Genomic DNA, 25,270 nt, shown 5'->3' with positions numbered 1-25,270 from the left:
GAGCCTAACTATTATACACTCCATCTCTCTCTTTTCTCACCGTCGCATGGGTGTTTGTCTGACAACTATACTGCTCTGAAGCCACCTACTTTCTTCCCAAGTCGAGAGACATAGATGAGCTAGGTTTTTTTAGAACTCATAGATTTTTTTAGGGGTCTTGAGAACTCATAGATGAGCTAGCTATTTAACACCTGCAAGCCACCGGAGAAGGTTGTGTGTGAGTGGGCCGAGAAGTAGGCCCACAAGTTAAAGTCTTTCTTTGGCCCATTGTTGACACTCTTCGAGGGGAGATCCTATACGGTGCGTGCCGCGCTGGGGGATGCAACGCGCCCCCCTTGCTCCCCCAACGTGACCTTTTGGGGCGGCACATGAGTGGGGCGCTCTGTTTTTTAATATATATTTTTCATTTTTCATTTTCTTATTTTAAATAATTTGAGATTTCAAAATGTTTGGAAATTTAAAAATGTCCTATTTAAAAAAATGTTAAGGCATTGATAAATTGTTCATGGACTGAAAACATGTTCATGATTTTACAAAGAATGTTCGCATATTCTGAAAATGTTGGCGGATTAAAAAAAACATGATTTTACAAAAAGTGTTCGCATATTCAAAAAGTATTCATGATTTTGAAAAAATGTTTGTGTACTCAAAACAAATTATGAAAATGAAAAAATGTTTGCAAATTGAATTTTTTCATGAATTGTTTTCAAAATGCTTACAATATTAAAAAAATTGTTCATGAATTACCAAAAAAACTTTGATTCCAGAAATGCTTGCTGATTCAAAAAATGTTCACATATTCGAAGAATGTTTATAAAAAAAAGTTCGCAGATTTTCAAAAAAAGTTCATCAAACTTTAGAAAAAGTTCACCTATTTGGAAAAAAAGTTCATAATTTTTTTAAAAAATATTATCGATTTTGAGAAAAAGTTTATTGATTTTGAAAAAAACATCTACTTTCAAGGAAAATGTTCATGAATTTGGAAATAAGTTCATCGATTTTGAAAAAGTTCATCTACTTTCGAGGAAAAAATCACTAATTTCTTTCGCAAAAAATTTTGAATTTGAAAAAAAAGGAAGGAAAACGAACAGAGAAAAAAGAAGGTGGGCGAATCGATTGCTGCATCTGGGGATTTGGTTTTGGTGGATCCATCCATGGGGCGGGGCAACCTTTGGATTTCTATTTGATTTCTTGGATTTCTTGGATTTCTTGCCTGGAGCTTAGAGCCTTAATTAGATTATTATTACAGTCTCATCTGGTACTGATATGGTTAAGGCCGATGATATAAAGATGCTCAATTCTGTAACATGCTCGTCCATTGCTGCCAATTCTGATAATTGTCTCCCAACTCAATAATCGTTTGCCACAACTTGTGGTAACCCTTGTTAAGATTTTGATTAACAGTGCATTACCATTCTGCAGCCTTTTCAATTCTTTGACATCATACGTGTAAATACATAAGTTCCAGCAAAACATTGGTACTGTTCCAGCAAAAATGACATGTTCATGACAAAAACATTCTTCTGCTTCCAGCAGAAAATTACATGCTTCCAGCAAAAACGTGATATGGTTCCAAACTGCAGTCGCCGCTCTGGTATTTTAGGGACTCAGAGAGAGAAAGAGAAACGGCAGTGGGGATGAGCTGGATTAGATACTCGCGGGGGTCAGGGTGGGGATAAGGTTTGTGTGGCCAACCTTGCTGCATTGGCCAAACGGTCATGTGGGCGAGTTGCATTATAACCGTACGATGGTGTTTAATCCTTGCTGCATTGGCCAAACGGTCATGTGGGCGAGTTGCATTATAACCGTACGATGGTGTTTAATCCCATGCACGCGGCGCAGTGGTTCGGCCGGCGGGCTGGCACCAAACGTTTTCCATAAAAAAAAATCTCTAACTTAAGGGAAACCAATTGATTTCCTCCTTTTTTGACAATTAATTGATTTCCTTTTAGTTGTATAGTAAGAGACTCGAAAGTGGAGACCTCGGATGCAACCAAACCCTCGCGATGTCCGGCGGTCGATGCGGCGGCGGGCCTCCCGGCAACGGCAACAACCCCGGTGAGACCCCCCCCCCCTCCCTCCCTCCCTTGCCACGGTGTGGAGATACCCCCGTGCTTTCGGGATCCGTGCGGTGCGCATTGGATGGCGCATCTGCTGATTTGGTTTTCCTAGATCCATCCATGGGGCGGGCCGAGTGATTCCTGAATTACCTCCCTCCCTCCCTTGCCACGGTGTGGAGATGCCCCCATGCTTTGGGGATCCGTGCGGTGCGCGTTGGATGGCGCATCTGCTGATTTGGTTTTCCTAGATCCATCCATGGGGCGGGCCGAGTGATTCCTGAATTACCTCCCTCCCTCCCTTGCCGCGGTGTGGAGATGCCCCCGTGCTTTGGGGATCCGTGCGGTGCGCGTTGGATGGCGCATCTGCTGATTTGGTTTTCCTAGATCCATCCATGGGGCGGGCCGAGTGATTCCTGAATTACCTCCCTCCCTCCCTTGCCGCGGTGTGGAGATGCCCCCGTGCTTTGGGGATCTGCGCGGTGCGCGTTGGATGGTGCATCTGCTGATTTAGTTTTCCTCGATCCATCCATGGGGCGGGCCGAGTGATTCCTGAATTACCTCCCTCCCTCCCTTGCCGCGGTGTGGAGATGCCCCCGTGCTTTGAGGATCCGTGCGGTGCGCGTTGGATGGCGCATCTGCTGATTTGGTTTTCCTAGATCCATCCATGGGGCGGGTCGAGTGATTCCTGAATTACCTCCCTCCCTCCCTTGCCGCGGTGTGGAGATGCCCCCGTGCTTTGGGGATCTGCGCGGTGCGCGTTGGATGGTGCATCTACTGATTTGGTTTTCCTCGATCCATCCATGGGGCGGGCCGAGTGATTCCTGAATTACCGCCCTCCCTCCCTTGCCGCGGTGTGGAGATGCCCCCGTGCTTTGGGGATCCGCGCGGTGCGCGTTGGATGGCGCATCTGCTGATTTGGTTTTCCTCGATCCATCCTTGGGGCGGGCCGAGTGATTCCTGAATTACCTCCCTCCCTCCCTTGCCGCGGTGTGGAGATGCCCCCGTGCTTTGGGGATCTGCGCGATGCGCGTTGGATGGTGCATCTGCTGATTTAGTTTTCCTCGATCCATCCATGGGGCGGGCCGAGTGATTCCTGAATTACCTCCCTCCCTCCCTTGCCGCGGTGTGGAGATGCCCCCGTGCTTTGGGGATCTGCGCGGTGCGCGTTGGATGGCGCATCTACTGATTTGGTTTTCCTAGATCCATCCATGGGGCGGGCCGAGTGATTCATGAATTAGGCATGGTGATTATTATTATTATTATTGTTAGGTTTGGGTTTGTTTGTTTTGAAATAACTGGGGATTCAGTTACTAGTTCCGTGAGCTTAGAGCTTAGATTACAGAGTCCACCTTTGGGTTTCTATTTGATTTGATTTGATTTCTTGGATTTCTTGTTTGACTTGCTTGGAGCCTAGATTAATTACACAGTCCAAGTATGAACTAATCTCATCTCATACGTACGGTTATTCTTAACGTTACCTACCATGCTAAATTCTGTAACATGCTCGTCCATTGCCGATTCACGAATCCTTTGCCAATTGTGATAATTGTCTCCCAACTCAATAATCATTTGCCACAACTTGTGATGACCCTTCTTAAGGCTTTGATTAACAGCGCATTACCCTTCTGCAGCTTTTTCAATTCTTGACATCATACGTGTAAATATGTTTGTTTATATCGCTCTATCTAATAATCATACATAATCCTGTCCTTGTTCTGCATCCAGGTCCAGGGGGTGGTTGGGAGACTATTGAGAATAAGAAGAAATCAGGGCAGACATCTGGGAGGGGACAATGGGCGCCACGGACTTCATCCTCCAATGCTCCACCCGCTACAGCACGGCAAGCTTGGAATGGCAATGGGTCTTCGCGTCCTTCAGGAAATAATTGGGCTCAACCTTCTGGTCGTGGGCCTGCTGCCAGAGGCAATCCCAGGGCATCATCACAAGCAAGGTCTACAGAACCAGGATTGCAAGCGCCAAACCCAGCTGTCACCCCACCTCTGCTAAATGGTTGGCAGTGGGCATCAAGGCCTCGCCCATCTCGTCCTGAAAGCAACAACGATGATGTTGCTTCCTCTTGTTTCGACCCTGAGATGGATGATCCTCAAGTCGAGGACTCGTCAGATGATGATGATCTTAATGATGATGATGATGACATGAGCGATGACTATGATTCCGATGCATCGGAGAAAAGTTTCGAAACCCGAAAAACAAACAAGTGGTTCAAAAGTTTTTTTCAGGAGACCGATACCTTAAGTGTGGATCAGATACATGAGAGACAGTCGCATTGTCCGGCATGCCAAAATGGACCAGGAGCAATTGCCTGGTTCAAAGGGCTGGAATCTTTGGTCAGACATGCTAGAACAATGGGTTCTAGGAGGGTTAAGCTCCACAGGGAATTGGCTGCATTGCTGGAAGAGGAGATGTCTCGCAGGGGATCTTCTGTGGTACAGCCCGGCGAGCACTTTGGGAAATGGAACGGATTGGCAGAAAGCACCGACCGGCAGATAGTATGGCCACCAATGGTGATTGTGATGAACACAAGACTGGAAAAGGGTGAAGATGATAAGGTGATGATGTTTGTCTATCTTCAACTACACATTGTATTAGTAGCAAAAGTAAACAGCAAGACTGTCATATTTTCATGCTTATTTCTTTTATCTTTCTAGAGCATTTGTTTCATATCTATTAATCTGTCTGGGAAGGATTAAAATACTCAATATTCACACGACCTGTTATAATTATTTGCTTGCAGTCATGCTTGAATTTAATATAAACTAGAATAAAGTAAATATATGTCTGATGCGTTGGCTAGGTATAGTTGGTGAATCAGTTGAATGTTTGTAAATATGCAGTCCATTGCATTTGTAAAAAAAACATATGTTCAAGGTTCTAAAATTATGTTTTATTGCATTCTAATTTCGCTATTCATTGATGCTCAACAGTGGTTAGGCATGGGCAACCAAGAGCTGCTCGGATATTTCAGTGATTATGCTGTGACCAAAGCACGCCATGCATACGGTCCTCTTGGGCACCGTGGCATGAGTGTGCTAATATTTGAAAGCTCTGCCGTGGGCTATATGGAGGCAGAACGTCTGCATAGGCTCTTTGTTCATCAAGGAACAGACAGGGACACATGGAACAAACGCAGGGTTCCTTTCTTGCCTGGTAGCAAAAGACAATTATATGGTTTCCTAGCCTTAAAGGAAGACATGGAGGATTTCAATAAGCACCACCCAGGTATAATATTTTTTAACTTCTCGCATTGAGATGTTAACATGGTCAATACCTGCCACGTTCATGTCTATATAGTACCACATGCCTCTTTAGCTTTCTGATGTTGTTTTGATTATAATTTCCGATCATTGCCAACACTTGTTTGTGCAGCAACCTTTTGGTGATTTGGATATTTGCCGAAAATATGTTTTACTGAGCATGATTTTTTCATTTATTGTATTAAAATAAAAAATCAATTCTGTCCATAGGAAAGAGAAGCAATTCTATTTATACTTGTTTATCATTCAGATGACTGCCGTGCCATCCTTTCATTGTTTATTTTGATCTTACAATGTGCATGGATTCTACATCCTTTGCAGTTCAGTTTTTCTTTCACCATGCCATCCTTTAATTGTTTATTTTGATTTTACAAAATGCGTAGATTCTGCATCCTTGTGGCAATCCTAACATTTTCTACAAAGCTCGTAGCTTGCAAAACTGTCATACACATTGTAATATGGCATGGGATCCTAATTTCTTTCACCATGTCATGCGCTTAGTAATGATGCCAGTTAATAATATTAAGGGTATGGTTTGCTAGTTCATCCAAAAATAGATCTTTGTAGGTCTTCTATGTGTTGTGTTGTCTGCTATCCTGTTAAATCGAAGAAGGTCTATAGTTATGACTTGCTTGGAACCAAGATTATTTATTTTGGTGTAAAAAAGCATTAATTTAGTGCAAAGGTAAAAGGACAATGCTCTATTGAACCAGACTTCAGTACTTCATGATTTTCTCAGTTGCCTAAGTGCCACTGTGGCTGCGCAATGAGGAATAGACTCACTCATTTATTTTGATTACACGAAAAAATGCTCTATTGAACTGGACTTCAGTACTTCATGGTTTTGTTAGCAGATATATTGCCTACTGTACTATGTATGAACATAAATGCTTTATTATAATTCTCAGGGAAAAACCGCCTGAAATATGAGATGAGATCTCATAATGAGATGGTAGTGGCCCAGCTGAAACAAATGAGTGAAGATAATCAAGAACGGAATTATCTCAAGAACAAGGTGGTTAAGACAAAGCAACACTCTAAAGCTGTTGAAGAAAGCCTGGGTTTTGTTGCCCAGAAACATCGAGAGTCCATACAAGAGAATATATTCGTCAGGCGTAAAGCCAAGGAAAAACACGATGAGTATGAGGAGGAGGTAACGGTTTGCTTCCTTAAATCTTCTTCCTTGTTTTTGAGTTCGTCTCCTTTGCTCACCTTGTGTTTCTTCTATACTTTGCAGATGAAATCCCAGGATCAATTCTTCCATGATCAGATAGAAAGCATGCGCAGGGCCATGGAGGAAAAGGAACGTGAGTTTGAGAGGTTGCTGCAGGAGGAGCGTGCCAAGGCTAGACAGTGTCATGTGGACGATTCTGGGACCACCGAAAATCGCAGGCTAAGGTGGATGTTTCACTTGTGCTTTTCTATTTTGTTTTTCGATCATGTCTTGCCGTCTCCTACCTACGCCAACATAGTTAAAACATGATCTATTTTAACCCGTACGTGTTATGCTGCTGTGCAGGAAGGAACAGGTACAGCGGTTCATAAACTCCCAGGTTAAGGACGTGCATGAGTTCGAGGCTGAAAGAGACGAACTGATAAAAGCACACGAGGAGAAGAAGGTGCAGCTCAAGAAAGAGTACATGCCAAAGGAGATGGAGCTCGAGGAGGAGTTTGATGCCGCTCTTACCGGTCTGATGGAGAAACACAGGCCCGGGACCTTCCAGGCCCCCAATGGCTCTTGAAGATCACAGTACATAGGTTTTCGATCCGGTTTCCCTTATAAACTGGATCACTCTCCTGGCATACTGGCTGGTTAGGAAACCTCGACTTGATTAGGGAAACTGAGCCTGCAGGAGTGTATGTATCACCACCCATCTAACAGCTTTCCTGCTTTGCCTCGGGTAGCCAACGTCGAATGGAAATCCGTTCTAGGACTTCAGGTGTATGCAAGATTAGGAAACCTCAACTTGATTGGACCTGTCATCTTGCTCTGCTTTAGAATTTCAGATAGAACGTATCCAAATTATCGTGTCATCTTTTCAGAATTTCAAATGGTTCCTCTGCTGGTGTCATTGCCAGAGAGAAGAGTTCGAGCTCTTTTCAAAACACATGATGAGAAAAGTCATTGGTGAAAAGCTGAGTTGCTTTGAGGTTTATACTTTTGTAACTTTATCACCATTTGCTTTATCTAGTCACATTCTTTCTTGTCCTCTTCTTCATCACCTGGAACAGCCAGTGTTTGCTATTTGTCATGCGAAAACCGCCAAAAGTTCTTGGCCTCTGTGACCCCGGACACTCCGGTGCCGTCACCGGAGAAGAAGGCTTGAATCATGCATGTCACCACTCTGCTTTGCTTAGCAGAAACAATAGCAATATGCTCTAATTCTTGGCTTTGAATGACAAGAAGAAGAAAAAATGCTCAGATTTGAGGCTTCCTTCCTTGCCACTAAACAGAAATGCCACATTTTTGAAATTTGGCGAGTATTATGCCCTGGGCCAAACGTGTGTTATAATGGGCGAATCTCATAAGGGCGAGTCAACTCCAAAAACACGCCCGTACTTCAGAATGTAGGCTGCAAATCTCACGTGCATTGTGTTTTAACCAAAAACCCGAACTGAATTGTCACCAAAGTTAGTACGAGCTATTTGTGTTGCTGTTTTCATATATCCAAATTAGTACGAAAAACGAAACCATGGCTTTCGGCTTAACTGAATGTCCACCCAGATCTGCATGCCATGGCTTCATCTTCTGGCCTCAACCCCCTTCCTACCTTGTTGAAATCTGCAACTATTGATCTCATTTGGTTGATCAGTTATAAATTGTACAGACATAAACTGACCTGAAGATGAGACATCGACAGTGCCTTGAACTGAGAGCACCATCACCATGGTCTAGCTATCTCCTCCATGAAGAGATAGATGCATTGCTAGTCTCTCTCATGGGTTGGTGCTTTCACTTCAAGCACAATCGACGCCTAGATCTCCTTTCCAGACAGCCATGAAGAAAGATGCGCAGGTATCCATGGCTGATGATGCGCCGCCATCTTCGAACTCGGTAAATCACCAAGCCATGGCACTGTTAATCATGAAAGCTGATTTCTGAATGGTAACAGTCACAACAATATGTAGCTAACACTAAATATCATGGCACCATTTTTTAGCAGCCTCAATTTTATTCAAAGTTGTAACTGGGGTCGTACTGAGATGCAGCAGCTATTGCTTCATGAGCTCGTACTGAGATGCAGCAGCTATTGCTTCATGAGCTGCCGCTTGGAGACAGGCTGTCTCCGTCCTCCTCTTATACTCGTCCGTCTCCTCCCTGGTTATAACATATCTCTCTTTTGCCTGAGAGTCAAAAAAAGCAGGAACAGGGAGAGCGACGTGGTAGGTGCATCATCTGTCAAAGATTAGTCGATACTGGAGGAACTGATCGTTCCTCTCAACAAACTGATGACAAACCATGGCCTCATAATCTAGATAAACAGGAGGCACGACCCAAATAATATCAGCCAAATCGTCAGAGATGGCAGCACCCAAGATCATTCGTTAGATACTTGCTGTTATCTACTACTCCCTCCGTAAACTAATATAAGTGCGTTCAGATTACTAGTTTAGTGATCTAAACGCTCTTATATTAGTTTACAAAGGGAGTACTCCGTATTTGTTTCACTTTGCTACTGGACTCAAGTCTTCAGTCGATCTAGAGGAGCATTCATAGTGCACTGAATAAAGACAGGTTAACACATCACACAGACACTGATCACTTGATAGTTACAGTTTCCACTTCACCTAAAATGGCAGAGCCAGTCAATTGACGGCGAGCGCAAGGAAGAACCAAAGTGCCGTCGCTTGATTTTGCCATGGCTCGGAACCGAACCTTGACAGCATGGCCAGGGAAAGAACTCCATACATGCACAGGAAAGTGTGCCACCTGCTCTTAATTCCTACCATCAACTATGAAAGCACCCAACAGTCACACAAGTATATTTAGCTAACACTAATTACCACTTTCAGAAGTTTTATCCAACGGCGCAACAAACCACCATAATATCAGCCAAATCTCGAGAACCTGATCAAAAGTCATCAGTCAATAGGTTTCAATTTTGTCTTTGTCGGCCACTGGACTCGTCTTCAGTCAAAATCTAGAGGAGCACAATAAACTCATCGCTTGATAGATTACAGCTTCCATCTCACCTGAAATGAGAAGAGAGAAAAGATTATTATTTTTCGGAACCGAGATAGCAGAAAAAGATTATTATCTGTCCAGGGTTGAGGGGCGTGGTACCTTCATCTTGGTCAGAATAACAAAGACCTCATCTGCAGGGGCAATCTTGTAACCCCAAGCACCTTCTCAACGGATTCCTCGCTGCAATCTACAACCAAATTTCCCCATGATTACAGGATGCAACAACACATTCACATTCTTAAACATGGAACTTAACTGAATCTGTACTATGTACAACAAAAAAAGACAGATACACTAACCAAAAGCTATATGTTAGATATAATGCAGTTAAGAGAGGCCGAAATATTCAAAATAAAAAAACATCTTATCATAGATTGGTGGCGGTACCACAGCGAATGGGGATATTATAGACATTGGCTGCTCTGAACTGGATGACCTAGAGAAACACATGCATGCAGAGGAGCAACATCGCAAACAAATCTTAAACAATTGACGAAATCAGTCCTGCCTAATGGCTGCTGCCTCACATTACATATTAGTTAGTTGGTTTCTGTGCAATAGCACACGCATCTTCAGAACTGAACGGAATCTCATAGGAAACAAATACAGCCTCTCTCTACTCGAACAAAAACAACAAATACAGTGAGCGGTCTGCAACCTAATCTGGACCCAGCTAGTTGTTACATTATAAAGTAACTAAGTCCACAGATATATGATACACGTGACAGAGACCCAAAAACGCAAAAAACACATCTTATCATTGATTCATAGCACACAAACATTGCAAATTGGGGCATTAGAAATTACTACATTGGCTGCTCTAAGCTGAATGGCATCCAAACACATGCACACACAAGTCTCATAGAAAACAAATACATCCATTGGCCATGCCAATTGCAAACTAAAAATCCTTCATAGAAAAAAAAAACTACTTGTGCAAAACAAACAGAAGAAGATTTACCTTTTTTTTATGGCATACAAGCTCATTATGCAAGGATAACACTAGCCATGAAGATGAGGTCTCATTGCGGACATATTGCTACAAGAAGACAAAGAACAAAAAAACTTCACTTTTTGTAAAGGTGTTAGTATTGGTCCTTGATAATCCACACCTCATGGGAGAATGACCGAAGACAGAACTATGTGTGTCAGACAACTTTTTGCATCCGTCTCACCATCTGGACAACCCGGACATACTCAAAAAATCGATTGCTGTCCATTCCCATGGTTGTGCCCACCGTCATCGCTGTGCCTCTGTAAAAATCGTAGTTCCCACCAACAATGAGGTCAAACCCGCCAAACTCTTTCATCAGGTCCTCAAACTCCTTGGTATCTAGCTTCTGGATCCTATCAAGTTGTCTTAGCTTTCCATTCTGCTGGGTTTTTCTCCACCACATCTTTAGAACTCTACGGTTCACCACAGACTCCTCTACGGACACCACGCACCTCAGCGGAATTCCAAGACGGTGTAGAGCGACTTCTGCACCCCCGATTGCACTGTAGATAGAGATCACTCTCAGCCCATCAGGATACCGGTCCTTTAGGGCCGACAAAAGGTATGCTATGGTATCAGTTTGCAAGGCAAACCTCATGGAAGCAACCTTGTCTTGTGGGTCTATGCCCGGCAGATCCGTATGGCTAGCTGAATAGCCTAGAATCACTTCCATCTGGTGTGGCTGCAGAGGGCCTAACTTGTCTTGACCAGTCCAGACGAGATTCGCCATCTTGCATTGATGAATGATCTGCGCTTGCTTCACTTCTGAAAGATTTCCTCGCGAATCTTTCACCGCCTTCTCCACCTTCTCACAAATCTGTTCAGTTCCCACCACACCTAAAGCAACACCATCGATCTGCTTTCTGGTGTCCCATGAGGGCCAGAACCGTCTTATCAGAGGCAATGCATCTCTGATCGTCATTGGTGACCTTGGAATCGCAGCATGCCTTCTCTCCGTTGGAAGGTTATGAATATAACCCTCCTTCCGCATCAGAGCCGAGAATGATTGACTGTTTAGATACTCCAGTTGCACGTTGAATAGGAAACTCGAGAGCTGATTCCACGTGTCTTTGCTGATGTCAACAAGACTTGCATAGAGGAAGAAGGGAGGTTTGAAAAGGTCACCGTGGATGTTTCTACCAGGGCTTGACGTCCTTTCAAGACATTCATCCTTCAGAGAAGCATTAGCAATTGACCCAGAACAACGACTTAACCATGGAGTGCGGCTAGATTGATTAACATTCTGACTGCTTGATGCCCTTCTGTCATCTCCAAATGCATGCTTGGCCTTTTTACGTCTGATGTTGGCATCATCATCATCATCATCATAGAACCTCAATCTCGATGTTGAATACCCAGTTTCTGTCTCGTCCGGAAATTCAGACTCTATCTTCACCTACATAAAAGAGAACATACAGTGCCATGTTAGAAACAAGAGGGGTTATTAATTAGTTTTTATTGTTTTACATCCATGAGAGCATTTAAAGATGTCGCTTTCCATATGAGCACTGGAGTCAGTGATTACATACTTTAATAATCATGAAACAAAAGAAACTAGAAAACCAACTGGAAACATCATAAATAGAAATCGTTTATGTAAATAGTTGATCTAACTTCTTTTTGGATATGAGATCAAACAGATATTAACATTGCCCTTATCTGTCCACATATGGTTTTTGAACTCTGCAGGAGATCCTATAAGTAAAACAAGGTACTCTACACTACCATCGCTCCTACGGGGAGACATGATATGCGTAAATAGCACCCCACTTAGAATTTTGCCACTTCCTCCCGTAAAAGGACTAACAGATGTGGGACGACACAACAAACATTACATACCGGTGTCACTCACCCTAGGCTTCTAATTCCAATGCGAGAGTTAAGTCACAACCACGACTCCACATAGGCCACTTCACGGTTCAAGAAACCATCGGTACCCTCGGTCGGGTGGCGAACGCGGCTGTAAGTACCAGAAGGGAGTTCACATAAGGGATTACCCAGGTTTGAGCCCACATGGTGAGGTAACACTCTACGGAGCACCTCGTGCGAGGGGGTTACAGTAGAGATGTGTATGGCTATCGAGAGTATAGTATATGTTGTAAATGGGAATGGCTACCCGCAGCCTCGCCTTATATAGGTGACGAGGTCTATGGGTTTACAGGTGATCTAACCGATCTCATGCCGCCACCATCTTGGTTTGCACGCCCAAGATGGGCTCCTGATCTTTATCTGAGCCTCCAGGCTCCCTCCTGTCACCAGACCCCTGCCAGACCACCTGGGCCCCAGCCCCCAGGGCAAGCCTGCTGCCGGGCCTCCCTCTGAGGGACCACCCCCGGTGTATTACACCATCAGTAGCCCCCGAGCGTGTCTAGAGTTAATCTTTTTCATCCCCGGGAATGAGAACCTAGGCGGGCTCCTAATGTCGACAATTGTGGTTTGTCTTCATGAGTCTCACTTCAAGGTATTCAGGCCAATGTTTTCGAGTCGATGAGTCGACGGGTCGCTCGGGGAGGGCGACTCTAGACTAGTCGTGACTAGTCTAGACTCACGGTCGACGAGTCGACATGGCGACGAGTCGACGTGAGTTAAGCAGCAGGCAGTCAGGGGAGGAGCACAAGTGCACAGCAGCAGCAGTAACCAGGGCCAACTGAGAGATGGGCCACTAGTTATGCACTTCCCTGTGGCCCAAAAGCCCATCTAGTAGCTATATACTCCTCCCGTGACCTAATCCACCATCCACACTCCCTCCTCCCTCACCACAGCCGCCACACATTCGCTGCCACTCTCTTGCCACCAGTCCACCACTCCTCCCAGCGATGGATCTCTCAACTCCCCCGCAGCAGCTCTCTTGCCACCGCTCCTCCTCCCAGCCCGCTCCTCTTGCCGCTTCAGCTTCAGCAGCAGCAGCAGCAGCGCGGCGGCAAGGGCGCAGCAGCAGCAGCATCAGCAGCACGGCGGCGGGAGAGTGCTCCAGATCCAGCGCTGCTTCGAGTCGTTCGACCCCAAAACCGCGACTAGTCGTGACTAGTCGCGCGAGTCGCTCGACTCATCCCAGGAGTCGAGCCGAGAGGCTGAGTCGGCCCTGGAACTGCGACTCGTCAACTAGTCGACGACTAGTCGCGACTAGTCGAGCGACTCGAAATCCATGATTCAGGCTCGCCAAATGCACGGGTTCCTGGATAGCGTCTTCGTTCAGAGTGACCGGTCCGGGTGGCTCTGGGGCCTTGTGCCCTATCACGTGCTCTGCGTATGATGACCGAGGCGATCATGCACCGGGGGAGCCCGTGGGGGAAGTGGCGACGGGTTTCGTCCGGTGACAGCGAAGATCACAGGCCTGCTGCCGGGCTTCCTGCCGAGGGACCACCCCTGGTGTATTACACTGTCACCACTGCAAACAGCCCAAGTCTAATAAAAATGAATGTCATTTAGTTACCTTTTTCTGCTCAGTGGTATTTGAGAAGCGTCTTGCGAATATCGAGTCAGCCAACTCCTCGACTGTTGCTTCCTCGCCTGGAAAGAGTGGGAAACATGACATTTAAGGTTTCTGAACTCAACAGAGCACACTAACACTAGTAGACTGCAAATAAACATGTACTCGTCAGCTTAAAATTGACAGATTGATATATTTAAAGTCATGGATACAGCTCTAATCCTCACACCATGTTTACCTACCAAAAATAGCAATCACAGATGAGACCTCTTCTTTACTGAAACCCATCTTGAGCAAAGAAAGTGGTGTATCCATTACCTCAGGCTGCAATTCAGCAGTTTCCTGAAAAATTGTCACTTTAAAATAAAAGTGTGCATATTGGAATGCTCTAGCACAACAAATTCACCGAACAAAGTCTATAGCAGCGAGAAATGATGTAGCAATTGAGTTAATACTTGTTTCTGCTCAATGTTATTCGCAATGCGTCTTGCCAAAATTGCGTCAGCAAGCTCCTCAACTTCAGCTTCTTGACCTGAAAGGAACAGGAAAAATGACATTAAGGTCTGTAGGAAATCACCAAAACAGACTAACAAGTGAAACAAGTCTGCTCTACAATACGAAAATGATATTGTCATCTTCGTGGAGAGTGATGACAGTAACACTCTGCATCTCAATTCCTTGATGTTGTTTTGAGGGGATGTAAGGCATGAAGACAAGAGTTAGGTTGTGGATTTTGGTGTTAAAATGTAAAGCTGGGCACCTTATCTCTGACATATCTGGGTACGCCCATTGATGAACACAGATTACCTAATGCTCAGCTTATGCATTTGGTTCAGAAAATCAGTAAGAGGATAGGTCCATGGCAGGGGAGTCACCTATCCTCCTGGGGGAAGACTTATTCTTTCCCATGCATGTCTGGCAAATATGCCTCGGTACCAGATGGGTTTCACACCAATTGGCAACTTTTGTTCCATATCTTAGATACAGGTTTCAATTCCAAGCTGTAGTAACTATGATAGGTTAAGACCTCACATTACATGGATCTTAGGTGCTAACATGTTTTTTTTTAATTATTGCAGCTTCTCTACATGAAGTACAGTTGCTGGTTAACCTTCTTGGTATATGGAAAGAATCTGAGTACTCTGGCCACTCTATTCCTGTTGGTGATCTTGCTTACATTTAACTGCACCATCAAGGTTGGTAATTAATTTCTTAGCCTTACTACACTCATGAGAAATACTGTATACTATACTGTCGCATGTTATTCACACTGCAGTTTGGCTTATATTCTGGCAAATTCATTCCGTGCATTTGACCATCTGTCCTATGCGGTCTTATATTGTCAGCATGTGCTCTCTTCTCAAAGATACGGACTGAAGTTTCTGCTTCAACGGCCAGCATGTTGCTAAGCAGCTGAAGGTAAAACCAATGTAAATGCGGTTTTGTGTTGTGAGTTAGATATATAACGATAGAACCCATATATAGTTTTGGGATGGACTGTTTACACACAAAAATCGAAGGGTGAACAAATGATTGATGTTTACACAAGGCACTCCTGCAGCCACCAATAAATAATGGAACGAACAAATGCTTGAACTTAGGTTGTCTGCTTTTGTTAATATACAGATTCATGTTGAACAAGCTCACGTTAGCCGCCTTTTCTTTTTGGCACAGAAATAGTGGAGTGCCGTGATATTCACTTTCTTTTTCTCATTTCACAGAAACATAATTGAAAGGATCTCAAAACCCATTGATAGGTTTATCTAACTTATTGGTTGTAATAACATCCTGTATTATGGAGCAGAAAGAGTATCCAGTAAAATAAGTAACAGAAGCAAACAATATTGAAGATTTTAGAAGCACCTACCAAAAGCTTCAATAGCAAACGAGACTTCTTGTTGAGTAAACCCCATCTGGAGCAAAGAATGCGGTTTATCCATTTGCGCAGGCAGAAATTCAGCATTTCCCTGAAAAGGTGTCAATTTAAAACAGAAGTATCAGGCCTGAGGTTGCTCACATTTGCATATGACTTAGTCTAACATATACTAGGTCTAGGTGTTAAAAGTTGAAAAAAAATTGTAAACATAAGCAACAATCATGATAAATGTAGCAATCCTGCCTGCAGTTCATACTACAATTATCAACATGCCTGGAGAACTATTCTGTTGAGAGCTTGATCATTGATCGGTATTTCAACCGGGTCAGTTCTCTGGTAGGTTTGAATAGTACTTTTCATTTCTGTTTATTTTTAGTACAAATTGCAGTGGAAGAACGAAGGATGGAGCCAGAAGAAATGCCGAACCCACAAGTACAACCAGCAGATATGTTTGATTAGTACTTCCCATTTCTGTTTATTTTTTAGCAGTTCTATGATTTTTCTAAGACTGTTCTTGTGATTCATGTCCAGAATATCTGAGACTGGAACACCCAAGTGTGAGCGAATGCGCTAGCTCATGGCAGCACGAGATCGAGATTCAGAGGTAGTAGAAACAAGAGCTACTAAAGAAAAACAAAAGGGATCGGGAAAATAAACCTCAGTTGTAGCTTCTTGAGCACTCACAATCCAATCCACGAGCTGATCAATTGATGCTCCCTCACCTGAAAAGAGATTAAATATGTCCGCTTTAGGCGCCTAGGCGTCGAGGCGCCCCCCCCCCCCCCCCCAGTGCCTTAAAGCAAAGTGTCGCCTTAAAAACATAGGTTACTACCTTTACATGTTGATGCAGAATCACATACCTAACTCACTGGCTGCCAAATCGACCTCTTGCTTCGAGAAGCTCATTTTGGTCAGTAAATACGACCTCTTTTTTGAGAAAGAATCTAGCTCCTGCAGAAGTTAGGAACATTCAGAAGATTTGGACAAACGAGTTCAACACAAAGGATACATGACAATGACAGCGGGTACGAGGATATATATCACCACGGTATCTCGGTCAGCTTCTATTGTGGGCAGTGAAGGAGCACTGTTTTCTTCATCATCAGAAGCAAATAGACTACCCAAAGAAGTTGATGATCCCGACCCGGTGTTTCGCGAGGCCTATAACATCAAAGTAAATTCGGTATATTTTAGGAGCATCGCTGGCGAGAAAAGGGAAGTAACTAAGAGCACGGCAATGAAAGAGAAGACAAGTGAATAGACAAGGTCCGGCTCTACCATTTTTCTCGATCAAATCTGCCTCTTGGCCCTGAAAAAAGAAACGGTAACGATGGCATTAATATAGATGCACTGCGGTGAGAGTGAGAGATAATGGAACATAAGTTGGGAGACACAACACAATGGAACAGAACAGAGTTAAAGCCAAAAAGAACCCCCCCCCCCCCCCCCCCCCCACACACACACACCCACCGGAGCGCTTCACCAAAGAAAAGTACTCCCTCCGTCCGGAAATACTTGTCATCGAAATGGATGAAAATGGATGTATCTTGAAACAAAAGCGTCTCAAACAATCAACAAACATGCATCGACCCTAAGCAGCAGAGCAAAACATGCATCGACACAAGTGAGAACCAACCAAAACATGAATCCCAATAACACCAACAGGGACTATGCTCTTTATCCATCACAGGAGATCAGTATTCCTGAATTGCTGCATCTTCATCCCTTTCCCCGGCCTGCCAGGCAAGGGCATCTTCATCTTCGCCATCAGGGGTCCTGATACAGAGCACCCAATCTCCCGAAATAAATCGTAAAAGACACTAATTTCAGGCCGTCCGGAGGTGACCAGAGTACAAAACGCACCGCCGCCGCCTCTACATCTCGCCGGCCAAACCTGAACAGCAAGAGCGCGACGGCCCCGCCTCGCCTGCTCCGCCACACGGGGTGGGCGGAACATACCGATGCGGGCACACGACGACGCGGCACCGCCTCCACCGCCGTCGCGGCGCCCAGGGAATCCTATCGGGAAACCTACCTACCTGCAATGCCGACGGAGAACCGGAGCTCCCCTCTCCTCCGGCCGCGAGGGCGGCAGACGGAGGAGACGACGGCCCGCCGCGGCCTCGCCGGCGGTCGAAGCGGGGGAAGAACCTTGCACCGCGGAGGGGACGAAGAGAGCGAGGGCGAGGAGAAGATAGCATTACCTGCCGCCGCGGAGAGGGTTTAGAGCTTTGGACGGCGGCGGCGGCGCCGGCCCCGGCGAGGAAAAGCCCTCCCCTTTTTCCTGTTTGTTTGTCCAAAGGCTCCGGGTGCGAGAGCAGAATGCAGCCGCCCCCTTATTTTATTACTTCCTTCGTCTGAAAATATTTGTTCCAAAAATGAATGTATCTAGATATATTTTAATTATAAATACATTCATTTCTACAACAATTATTTTCAAATAAAGGGAGTACAATTGAATGTGCGAGGAAAATCCCTTTCCTTTTTAGTAGTACAATTGAATGTGCAAATCGGTCCTTGAACTCTAAAACTATGCTTTGGAGGACCATGTCTTCTTCTTTATTTCTTTCCTTTTATATCCCTTTTCATTCTTGATTTTTTTTTTGGAGTGCTCTATATGGGGAGACGAACCGACGCAATCGCGGGAAAGGGAGTGAGCGGTGGATAACCGCGATCCGGACAAAAGAGGGTCGCTACTACGATGATCGTCTATAATGTCATTAGCGCGAGCCCTTGCTATAGTCGGTGATACTTGTTTCATCTGGCTCATCTCACTCCTCTTTGCCTTCAGGCCCACCCACTATTCACCTCATTCACGACGATGCCACTCATCTCATTTGTGCCATACCCTAACTCTTGCTATAATTGGCAAGTTTTCTACGAACTTCGCTTACCACCTCCTCATTTCCAAAAGTTGTGCCATATCTTGCGTGACTGGTGATACCAAAGCAAATGCTAGTGATAAAAAGACCGATAAATGACGCGTAATAAGAACCACGAGGAGATGAGAAACTAACCTGATGAATGTTGGCACTTAAAAACTGGCAAAATACATTCTCATTTTGTCTTGGACATGTATCTCTAGCCTTTGCACCTGCTTCGCTCCCGTTTTACGATCTTTAGTACCAACCTTCATTAGTCAAAGACACACTTTTCCTTCATAGAGACCGAATCAAACAGCCATAAGGTAGAAAGAAGTTTGTTGTCCGTTCCAACTAAAACAAGCGGAAGGAACTAGGAGAGCAATACAGAACACTTGACAAAAATAACTATGCTCACACTGTTTATTGTGTGGTATAAAAAGGGCATTCATCAAATCACCCTAAACTAGAATAGGAAGAGCAACACCCTACACCATGACATTATGAGTTCATACCCCGTGTCATTTGGTGAAACCCGTCAAGGGTGCGAGCTCTACCTGGCCGCCGACTCTCATCCCCTACTCGACACGGGCCACGATAACAATGTCGAGCGGAAGAAGGGAGTCGACAACGAAGATGTGCCGCCACCTGAGCATTACTCTCTCTGTAAAGAAATATAAGTGCGTTTAGATCACTACTTTTGGTCGGAGTCCATGCCCTCATGCCTCGGGAAAAAAATGCGAGGAAAAACGTAAGGGAAAGCAAACATGTTTTCCGGCCGAGAAAGCGTAAACATACGAAAGACGCCATCATCTAAACCCACTCCACGAGCTCCATCGTCGACTGGTCGGAGTTTGATCCCATCTCTTCTGAAATCCAAACCAAAATTCCTTCCTTTTCTTTCTCCCTTCCGTCCGAATCAAAGTGGCGAGGCCTCTCCCTCTCAGGCCTCCCCTCCCCAGCTGCGCCGGGAAGGAAGGCCCATGGCGATCCTCCCCCTGCCCGCGGTCGCCGCCTTCCTGCTGCTGCTCCTCCTCGCCGGGCGCGCGGCGGCCGACGACGCCTCCAGCGACGACCGCGGCCACGACGCCTCCCCCGGCTGCAACAACAAGTTCCAGCTGGTAAACCAACCAACTGCCCAATCCCCATCCATTCTGCTCCCCATCAGAGTCAGATCTCGTCGCCCCTCTGCTCGCGATTCGTGGATTAGGTTCTGACTCGGATTTTTCCGATGTCAAATGTGGAATCTTTCTTTGGACATAGAGTAGATGCAACCCGTCCCTGCTACAGTAGATAAGATGAACTCTGCTTGATTGATTGATGCCCAACCTGACTTTCTGAACCCACCCTACTGTGAACCTGGCAGCAATGTTCTTATGTGTTTTCTGATGGTCAGCAGCAGCAGCAGCAGCAGCAGAACAACCACTTATGTGTGGCAGCCCACCATTCTTTCTCATGCTTCCAGATTTTCTTGTTCTCCAGGTTAAGGTGAAGAACTGGGTGAATGGAACCCAGGGCACGACCGTTGTCGGACTGAGCGCGAGGTTCGGGTCCCCCTTGCCTAGAACTGTCGACGGGGCTCAGAGAACATTTGCTGCCCTCACCAATCCTCCAGACTTGTGCTCCAATTCGACCTCAAAGGTTCGGTTTCGGCCCCGATATGACTCGGTTACTACCAAGTTGTTTTCATAAGCATTTTTCTAATATAATCTAAACTAATCCTTGCTGCTGCTGCAGTTGACCAATTCTATTGCTTTAGTGGCACGTGGAGGGTGTCCTTTCACCGCCAAGGCCGAATTTGCGCAGGCTGCTGGTGCAGCCGGTTTGGTTATTATAAATGACGATGAAGGTATTACCAGGACAGCCTGAGATATATTGTTATCTCTGCCCTGTTCGATATTTTTCTGGTAGGCATACCTGATTCTCTTGCAGACAGTAATCCGTTTGGTCAACTCTGTGTTTGCAGAGCTTTACAAGATGGTTTGTGGTGACAATGATACTTCACTTAATGTGACAATCCCCGTCGTAATGGTGCCACACTCAGCAGGCAATAATCTGAAGGACTTACTGGACCATGGAGCAAAGGGTAAGTACATATTCTTCTTAACTCTCCTTACTATTGTTAGCTGTTGAACTTCGTAATTGCTACAGTAGTAGAGTTTGATTAGTTAAACATCTGTAGTCTCTTATTTCTGCTTATTTTCCTAATAAATTGCAAGATCATTTTGCAGACGATAATCCATTAGTTTGACTCCATTCTGTCTAATCAAACGTTTTAGAAACATTTGTTTCCATATTGTGTCAACTTAACTTAAAGCACGGAATGCTTAGAATTCAGACAATTGCATGCAATTTTAATCTATTTTTTGTTAATGGAAGGGAGTTATACACTTATACTTACCATAACATTGAAGTGCTTGAGCATCTCCCTCAACCCTGCATGTGTATTCACAAAATTTTGTTTTAGAATTATAATTTGAAAAGTAGTTAATGCATAGCAAACCCAGTACCTAGACAAACTGCTGCATTTTTATCTAAGGCCTACGTGATAAGCCAGACAGATAATTGGCTGAAATAAGTGATATAGGGAAGGCGGCAGATGGGGGAATGAGAGAAAAATGATATTTTATTTCATGGCATGTCTCACCATGTAGCCAATATTTGTGCTAAACATTCAAGAAAATGCACCATAGATCCTTTGTGGTATGTGGCAGTTCCTCTAGTTATGGTAGAGGTTCCGACCCTGGATGCCTCATGTGCTTGTGAATCCATGCTAATAGTGTAAATTGGTATAATCATAGTCTAACTTCTTACTGAAGGACCGTCTTTGGATCCTTATCACAGAGCTTCTACATTTTTTAACACAAGTCAACTACTTAATGATCACATTTGTACTCATATGCCATGCATAAATAGTGTTTTCTTGAATGACTAATCTAAGTCCCATATCTTGTGAGTTAATTTTGATACACCAGACTATGCATTGCTAATAAGTGAATGTTCTTTTGCTGTAGTTGAGGTGCAGTTATATTCGCCAAATCGACCAGTTGTGGACCTTTCCGCATGCTTCTTGTGGTTAATGGCTGTAGGAACTATAGTCTGCGCCTCACTCTGGAGTGAATTCGTTGCATGCGAACAGATTGATGAGCATTATAATCAGCTGACACGGCAGGTCCTGACTTTTCTCCCTGTCCAGACTTGATGGCAGTTCATGCAATTTAGCTTCTCATATGCATATACTAATCAGTAAATCTCGACTCAGAACAGGGATGACTGACGAGACACTAATACGACTGCAGTGTAGAATACATGATTGTTGTTTGATTCCATGTTATCTACAGTTTTTTTATTTCACCTTGAGTTGCAAAAAAAATTGTTGTTAGGCACGCTTGCTACTTATGAATGATTATTAAAATAAAAAATAATTTGCATTTTATTGTGTTTGTTTCTAGCTAATGAGTAGTAATTTTCAGGTTATCACTTGGTTAAGTGTTTTTGCTAATGAGTTTCTTCGTTTCATACTAAACAGCCGGGACCTAATTCTGGAACAAACAACACACAAGATAAAGAAATCCTTGAAATCACAGCGAAGGGAGCTGGTGTTTTTGTCATAGTAGCTTCAGTTTTCCTTCTCCTCCTCTTCTACTTCATGTCGTCTTGGGTCGCCTGGCTACTGATTGTATTGTTCTGCATTGGTGGTATTGAGGTATTTCCTCATATATTCTCTATCTTTGCACTCTTTTGATCACAAGGCCTGTCTACTTGTACAAATACTTCTCTTGGCGCTTGGTTATTGAAGTGCTTGTTTAGTTTTTTATATTGGTATTTGGTTGTGAGTTTGTTTCTGTTTTGTGTCTTTCAGGGTATGCATGTTTGCTTGGTGACAATTATCTCTAGGTAATGCATGAAATAGTTTACATCAAGCATTTTTTTTTCAATGCTCTTTGTTTTATTTATCTCCTCATTGTCTGTGCCTCGTGTGCGCCTTGTTTACAGGATTAATAAGGATTGGGGAAATAATACTGTACAATTGCCCTTCTACGGGGAGGTCTTGGCCTTGTCTGTTGGAATAGTACCATTCTGTACGGTCTTTGCCATTCTATGGGTTGTTTATCGGCATTCTTCGTTTGCTTGGATAGGCCAAGACATCCTTGTAAGTTGAATTGATGATGATTCTTAGGTTCTCTTGCTATGTTTCTAATCTTTATTTTAATCCTTGTAAGACGGTTTTTTATGACCTTCAGTATTTAGTCTATATTTTAACCATGCAGTCTGTATTTGTCACAGGGTATCTGCCTGATGATAACTGTGCTTCAGATGGCGCGCTTACCTAATATCAGGGTATTGGCATGTCTATTTGCAGTAGTCCTAACAGTTTTACGACTCCTGCATGTATCAGAAGTATCTAAGGCTGTATCTTTGCAGGTTGCATCAGCTCTTCTTAGTGCTGCATTTGTGTATGACATCTTCTGGGTCTTCATTTCGCCTCTTATATTCCATGAGAGTGTTATGATTGCAGTAAGTGCATTCTTGACCTTTTACATTTACATCTAGAGTTATTACCAGTTACGCTCTAGTTTTACAGGTTAATTTACACAGTAGATTTTCTAGTTAAAGCAATGGATTAGGCTTGTTTATCCTCATCAAAAAGATAAATAAAAATGGAATAGTCTTGCAACCACATGACGAAGCCATTTAAGGTAGGTGTACTTTGAGGGGGCAAGGATTTGGTAGGTTGTAAAATCGAGAGGACAGGACAGAATCCACTAGGGTTACTTGCTTAAATACCTTCAGAATTAAGAGAGAAATGAGTAGCCTATCTTGAAACTGAGTGGACTGTTAGAATATTCAGTGTTATGATCTAATTTGGTGCTCTCATGACCCATATAAAATTGATGTATATTGGCAGCAAATGTTCAGACTCGAAACTGTAGTGAAATGTTTAGAACATGTTCTTTTTAATGGCTTATAATTTGACGTTAAACAAATACATTATCCAGCAAAAGCTCATGTTTTTAGTAGCCTATCTTATTCTATTATGTGCTGTGACTTGTGATTGAAAATTTCATTTTTATTAAAACCTTCAGGTTGCTAGTGGTGACAGCTCAGGGGAAGCAATTCCGATGCTCCTAAGAATACCTCGTTTCTTTGATCCATGGGGTGGCTATGACATGATAGGCTTTGGTGATATTATTTTCCCTGGATTGCTCGTTGCATTCAGCTACAGGTACTCTATGCAATGTTACTCCGTTAGTTCACTAATGGGTATACACATAGAAGTACTTAAAATACTATCTGGTAGTCTGGTCCCATTCTTGCTAAACGCGATGAAGGCCTTAAGACTCACACTTTTTGTTCTGAACCTTCATTTGGGATAACTAACTACCATGCTGGAAGATAGGTTGAGATGGCGAATATTGGGGAGATAATAGATCAATTCTTCTTGCTAGGTTGAGATTGAGAATATTAGGGAGACAATAGACCGATTCTTCTTGCTTATCTTGGACATCTTCATATAGTGAATGCTTGGGCCCTTGACGTTTCGTAGCACAATAAGAACTCTGTTTGTATGAGAGGTTTACGCCATTTGTTAATGATACATCATCACTTTGCTATACGATGCAGATTTGACAGGGCAGGCAAAAAGGGTATCTTGAATGGATATTTTCTATGGCTGACCGTGGGATATGCTGTCGGTAAGTGTGCTTGACTCATCTTGTTCTGTAGATAGTTCATTGTTTGTAGCAAGCAGTACCTCTTGTGCAGATCTCACATTTTCATTTTCTTTTTCCCCTTGCAGGCCTTTTCCTTACCTATCTTGCGCTTTTCCTGATGGATGGACATGGTCAGCCGGCGCTGCTGTACCTAGTTCCTTGCACGTTAGGTAAGCATACAAATTGTTCCTTTTGGTGCCTCGTCTTATCTACTTACTCCCTTCCCTCAATCAGCGCGACTGATGCCCGTATCGTACATTGTCATACCAGGGGTTATTGTGGTGCTTGGTTGGATAAGAGGCGAGCTGCCTCACTTGTGGAACTACGGAAGAAGACCAGAAAATTCAGTCGGCGAAGAAGTCTGAAATGTAACCTGACAGGATTATTTGTACTTGGAAACCGTTGACATCCTTCGATCTAATCAGTTAATGGATCTCAACATGATGTTCCATATCCGTGAGAACTGTGCGGCTTCGAGGAAATGTAAACTTAGCTGTAGCCAGATTTGTGTTTGGTATAGGTTGTACTTCGTCGACCTTGAAACGTGTGAGTTGAGGTTCGATGTGGGAGTTAACTTTGTATCAACAACAGAGATTACATATTATTTTATATAAGGCTGAGCTAATGGTATTCTATTCTTAACAAAACCATGATCACCTATGGGAGTTGAACAATCATTCAAACCCTAAATTTTCAGGACATTGCAATTTCAGATATAGTGGCACATTGGGCCACCCATGTTCAAATATGTGCCTGCTTGCAAACAAAAAACTGAAAGTGATGTTTTGCCAAGAACATCTAACTAGTTCATTGTCCACAACTAAGTGAATTTCCAAGACGAAGATGAGGCCATCATTTAATAATTTCTTCACAA

The 25,270-nt window shown here is 43.9% G+C and overlaps 3 protein-coding genes and 1 long non-coding RNA gene across 6 annotated transcripts; 3 read left to right on the top strand and 1 right to left on the bottom strand.

Annotated features, from left to right (window-relative positions):
* The first annotated feature begins 1,937 nt into the window (after positions 1–1,937).
* Positions 1,938–8,934, top strand: LOC125523215 (protein SUPPRESSOR OF GENE SILENCING 3 homolog). Its single transcript, XM_048688267.1, has 6 exons — positions 1,938–2,058; positions 3,786–4,630; positions 5,006–5,300; positions 6,244–6,488; positions 6,573–6,733; positions 6,855–8,934. Exons 1-6 carry the CDS (start codon positions 2,007–2,009, stop codon positions 7,075–7,077), a joined length of 1,821 nt encoding a protein of 606 aa, XP_048544224.1. The 5' UTR covers positions 1,938–2,006; the 3' UTR covers positions 7,078–8,934.
* A 116-nt stretch (positions 8,935–9,050) lies between these two features.
* On the bottom strand, positions 9,051–18,175 carry LOC125523214 (probable inactive DNA (cytosine-5)-methyltransferase DRM3). Of its 2 annotated transcripts, none has more exons than XM_048688265.1 (12): positions 18,026–18,175; positions 17,100–17,130; positions 16,866–16,982; positions 16,682–16,772; positions 16,479–16,543; positions 15,813–15,912; positions 14,401–14,477; positions 14,188–14,287; positions 13,949–14,025; positions 10,483–11,911; positions 9,621–9,708; positions 9,051–9,529 (listed from the first exon to the last, which is right to left on the bottom strand). In XM_048688265.1, the coding sequence occupies exons 2-10, from the start codon at positions 17,100–17,102 to the stop codon at positions 10,670–10,672; spliced, it is 1,872 nt and encodes a 623-aa protein (XP_048544222.1). In that variant the 5' UTR covers positions 17,103–17,130; positions 18,026–18,175; the 3' UTR covers positions 9,051–9,529; positions 9,621–9,708; positions 10,483–10,669. The 2 variants fall into 2 exon arrangements, with proteins under 2 accessions (XP_048544222.1, XP_048544223.1); XM_048688266.1 differs by having other exon boundaries at positions 16,869–16,982; positions 18,026–18,174.
* Positions 14,438–16,472, top strand: LOC125523216. Its single transcript, XR_007290142.1, has 3 exons — positions 14,438–15,141; positions 15,292–15,364; positions 16,210–16,472. It is a non-coding gene; the product is annotated as an uncharacterized LOC125523216 (long non-coding RNA).
* Positions 18,176–19,521: 1,346 nt separating the features above from the next.
* LOC125523213 (signal peptide peptidase-like 2) lies at positions 19,522–25,043 on the top strand. 2 transcript variants are annotated; one of them, XM_048688264.1, is made up of 14 exons: positions 19,522–19,803; positions 20,165–20,323; positions 20,420–20,531; positions 20,649–20,768; positions 21,697–21,854; positions 22,212–22,388; positions 22,545–22,579; positions 22,679–22,835; positions 22,970–23,023; positions 23,108–23,200; positions 23,770–23,909; positions 24,308–24,378; positions 24,483–24,566; positions 24,667–25,043. In XM_048688264.1, exons 1-14 carry the CDS (start codon positions 19,666–19,668, stop codon positions 24,759–24,761), a joined length of 1,593 nt encoding a protein of 530 aa, XP_048544221.1. In that variant the 5' UTR covers positions 19,522–19,665; the 3' UTR covers positions 24,762–25,043. The 2 variants fall into 2 exon arrangements, with proteins under 2 accessions (XP_048544221.1, XP_048544220.1); XM_048688263.1 differs by having other exon boundaries at positions 22,970–23,200.
* The last annotated feature ends 227 nt before the right edge of the window (positions 25,044–25,270 follow it).

Source organism: Triticum urartu, chromosome 7, assembly GCF_003073215.2.
Source record: "Triticum urartu cultivar G1812 chromosome 7, Tu2.1, whole genome shotgun sequence".
Lineage (NCBI taxonomy): Eukaryota > Viridiplantae > Streptophyta > Magnoliopsida > Poales > Poaceae > Triticum > Triticum urartu.
The sequence above is the reverse complement of the archived record's forward strand: the minus strand, read 5'-3'. Positions and strand labels throughout refer to the sequence as shown.

What these genes read in the sequence shown, in the direction of transcription:
- LOC125523215 (XM_048688267.1), top strand. Translation starts at nt 2,007, where the DNA reads ATGTCCGGCGGTCGATGCGGCGGCGGGCCTCCCGGCAACGGCAACAAC. An exon ending in TTTCAATAAGCACCACCCAG is followed by an intron (nt 5,301 to 6,243) that starts GTATAATATTTT and finishes TATAATTCTCAG; the next exon opens with GGAAAAACCGCCTGAAATAT. An exon ending in ACGATGAGTATGAGGAGGAG is followed by an intron (nt 6,489 to 6,572) that starts GTAACGGTTTGC and finishes TATACTTTGCAG; the next exon opens with ATGAAATCCCAGGATCAATT.
- LOC125523214 (XM_048688265.1), bottom strand. An exon ending in ATAACATTGAGCAGAAACAA is followed by an intron (nt 14,288 to 14,400) that starts GTATTAACTCAA and finishes ACAATTTTTCAG; the next exon opens with GAAACTGCTGAATTGCAGCC. An exon ending in ATACCACTGAGCAGAAAAAG is followed by an intron (nt 11,912 to 13,948) that starts GTAACTAAATGA and finishes TCTTTTATGTAG; the next exon opens with GTGAAGATAGAGTCTGAATT.
- LOC125523213 (XM_048688263.1), top strand. Translation starts at nt 19,666, where the DNA reads ATGGCGATCCTCCCCCTGCCCGCGGTCGCCGCCTTCCTGCTGCTGCTC. An exon ending in TATTATAAATGACGATGAAG is followed by an intron (nt 20,532 to 20,648) that starts GTATTACCAGGA and finishes CTGTGTTTGCAG; the next exon opens with AGCTTTACAAGATGGTTTGT. An exon ending in GGATAGGCCAAGACATCCTT is followed by an intron (nt 22,836 to 22,969) that starts GTAAGTTGAATT and finishes TATTTGTCACAG; the next exon opens with GGTATCTGCCTGATGATAAC.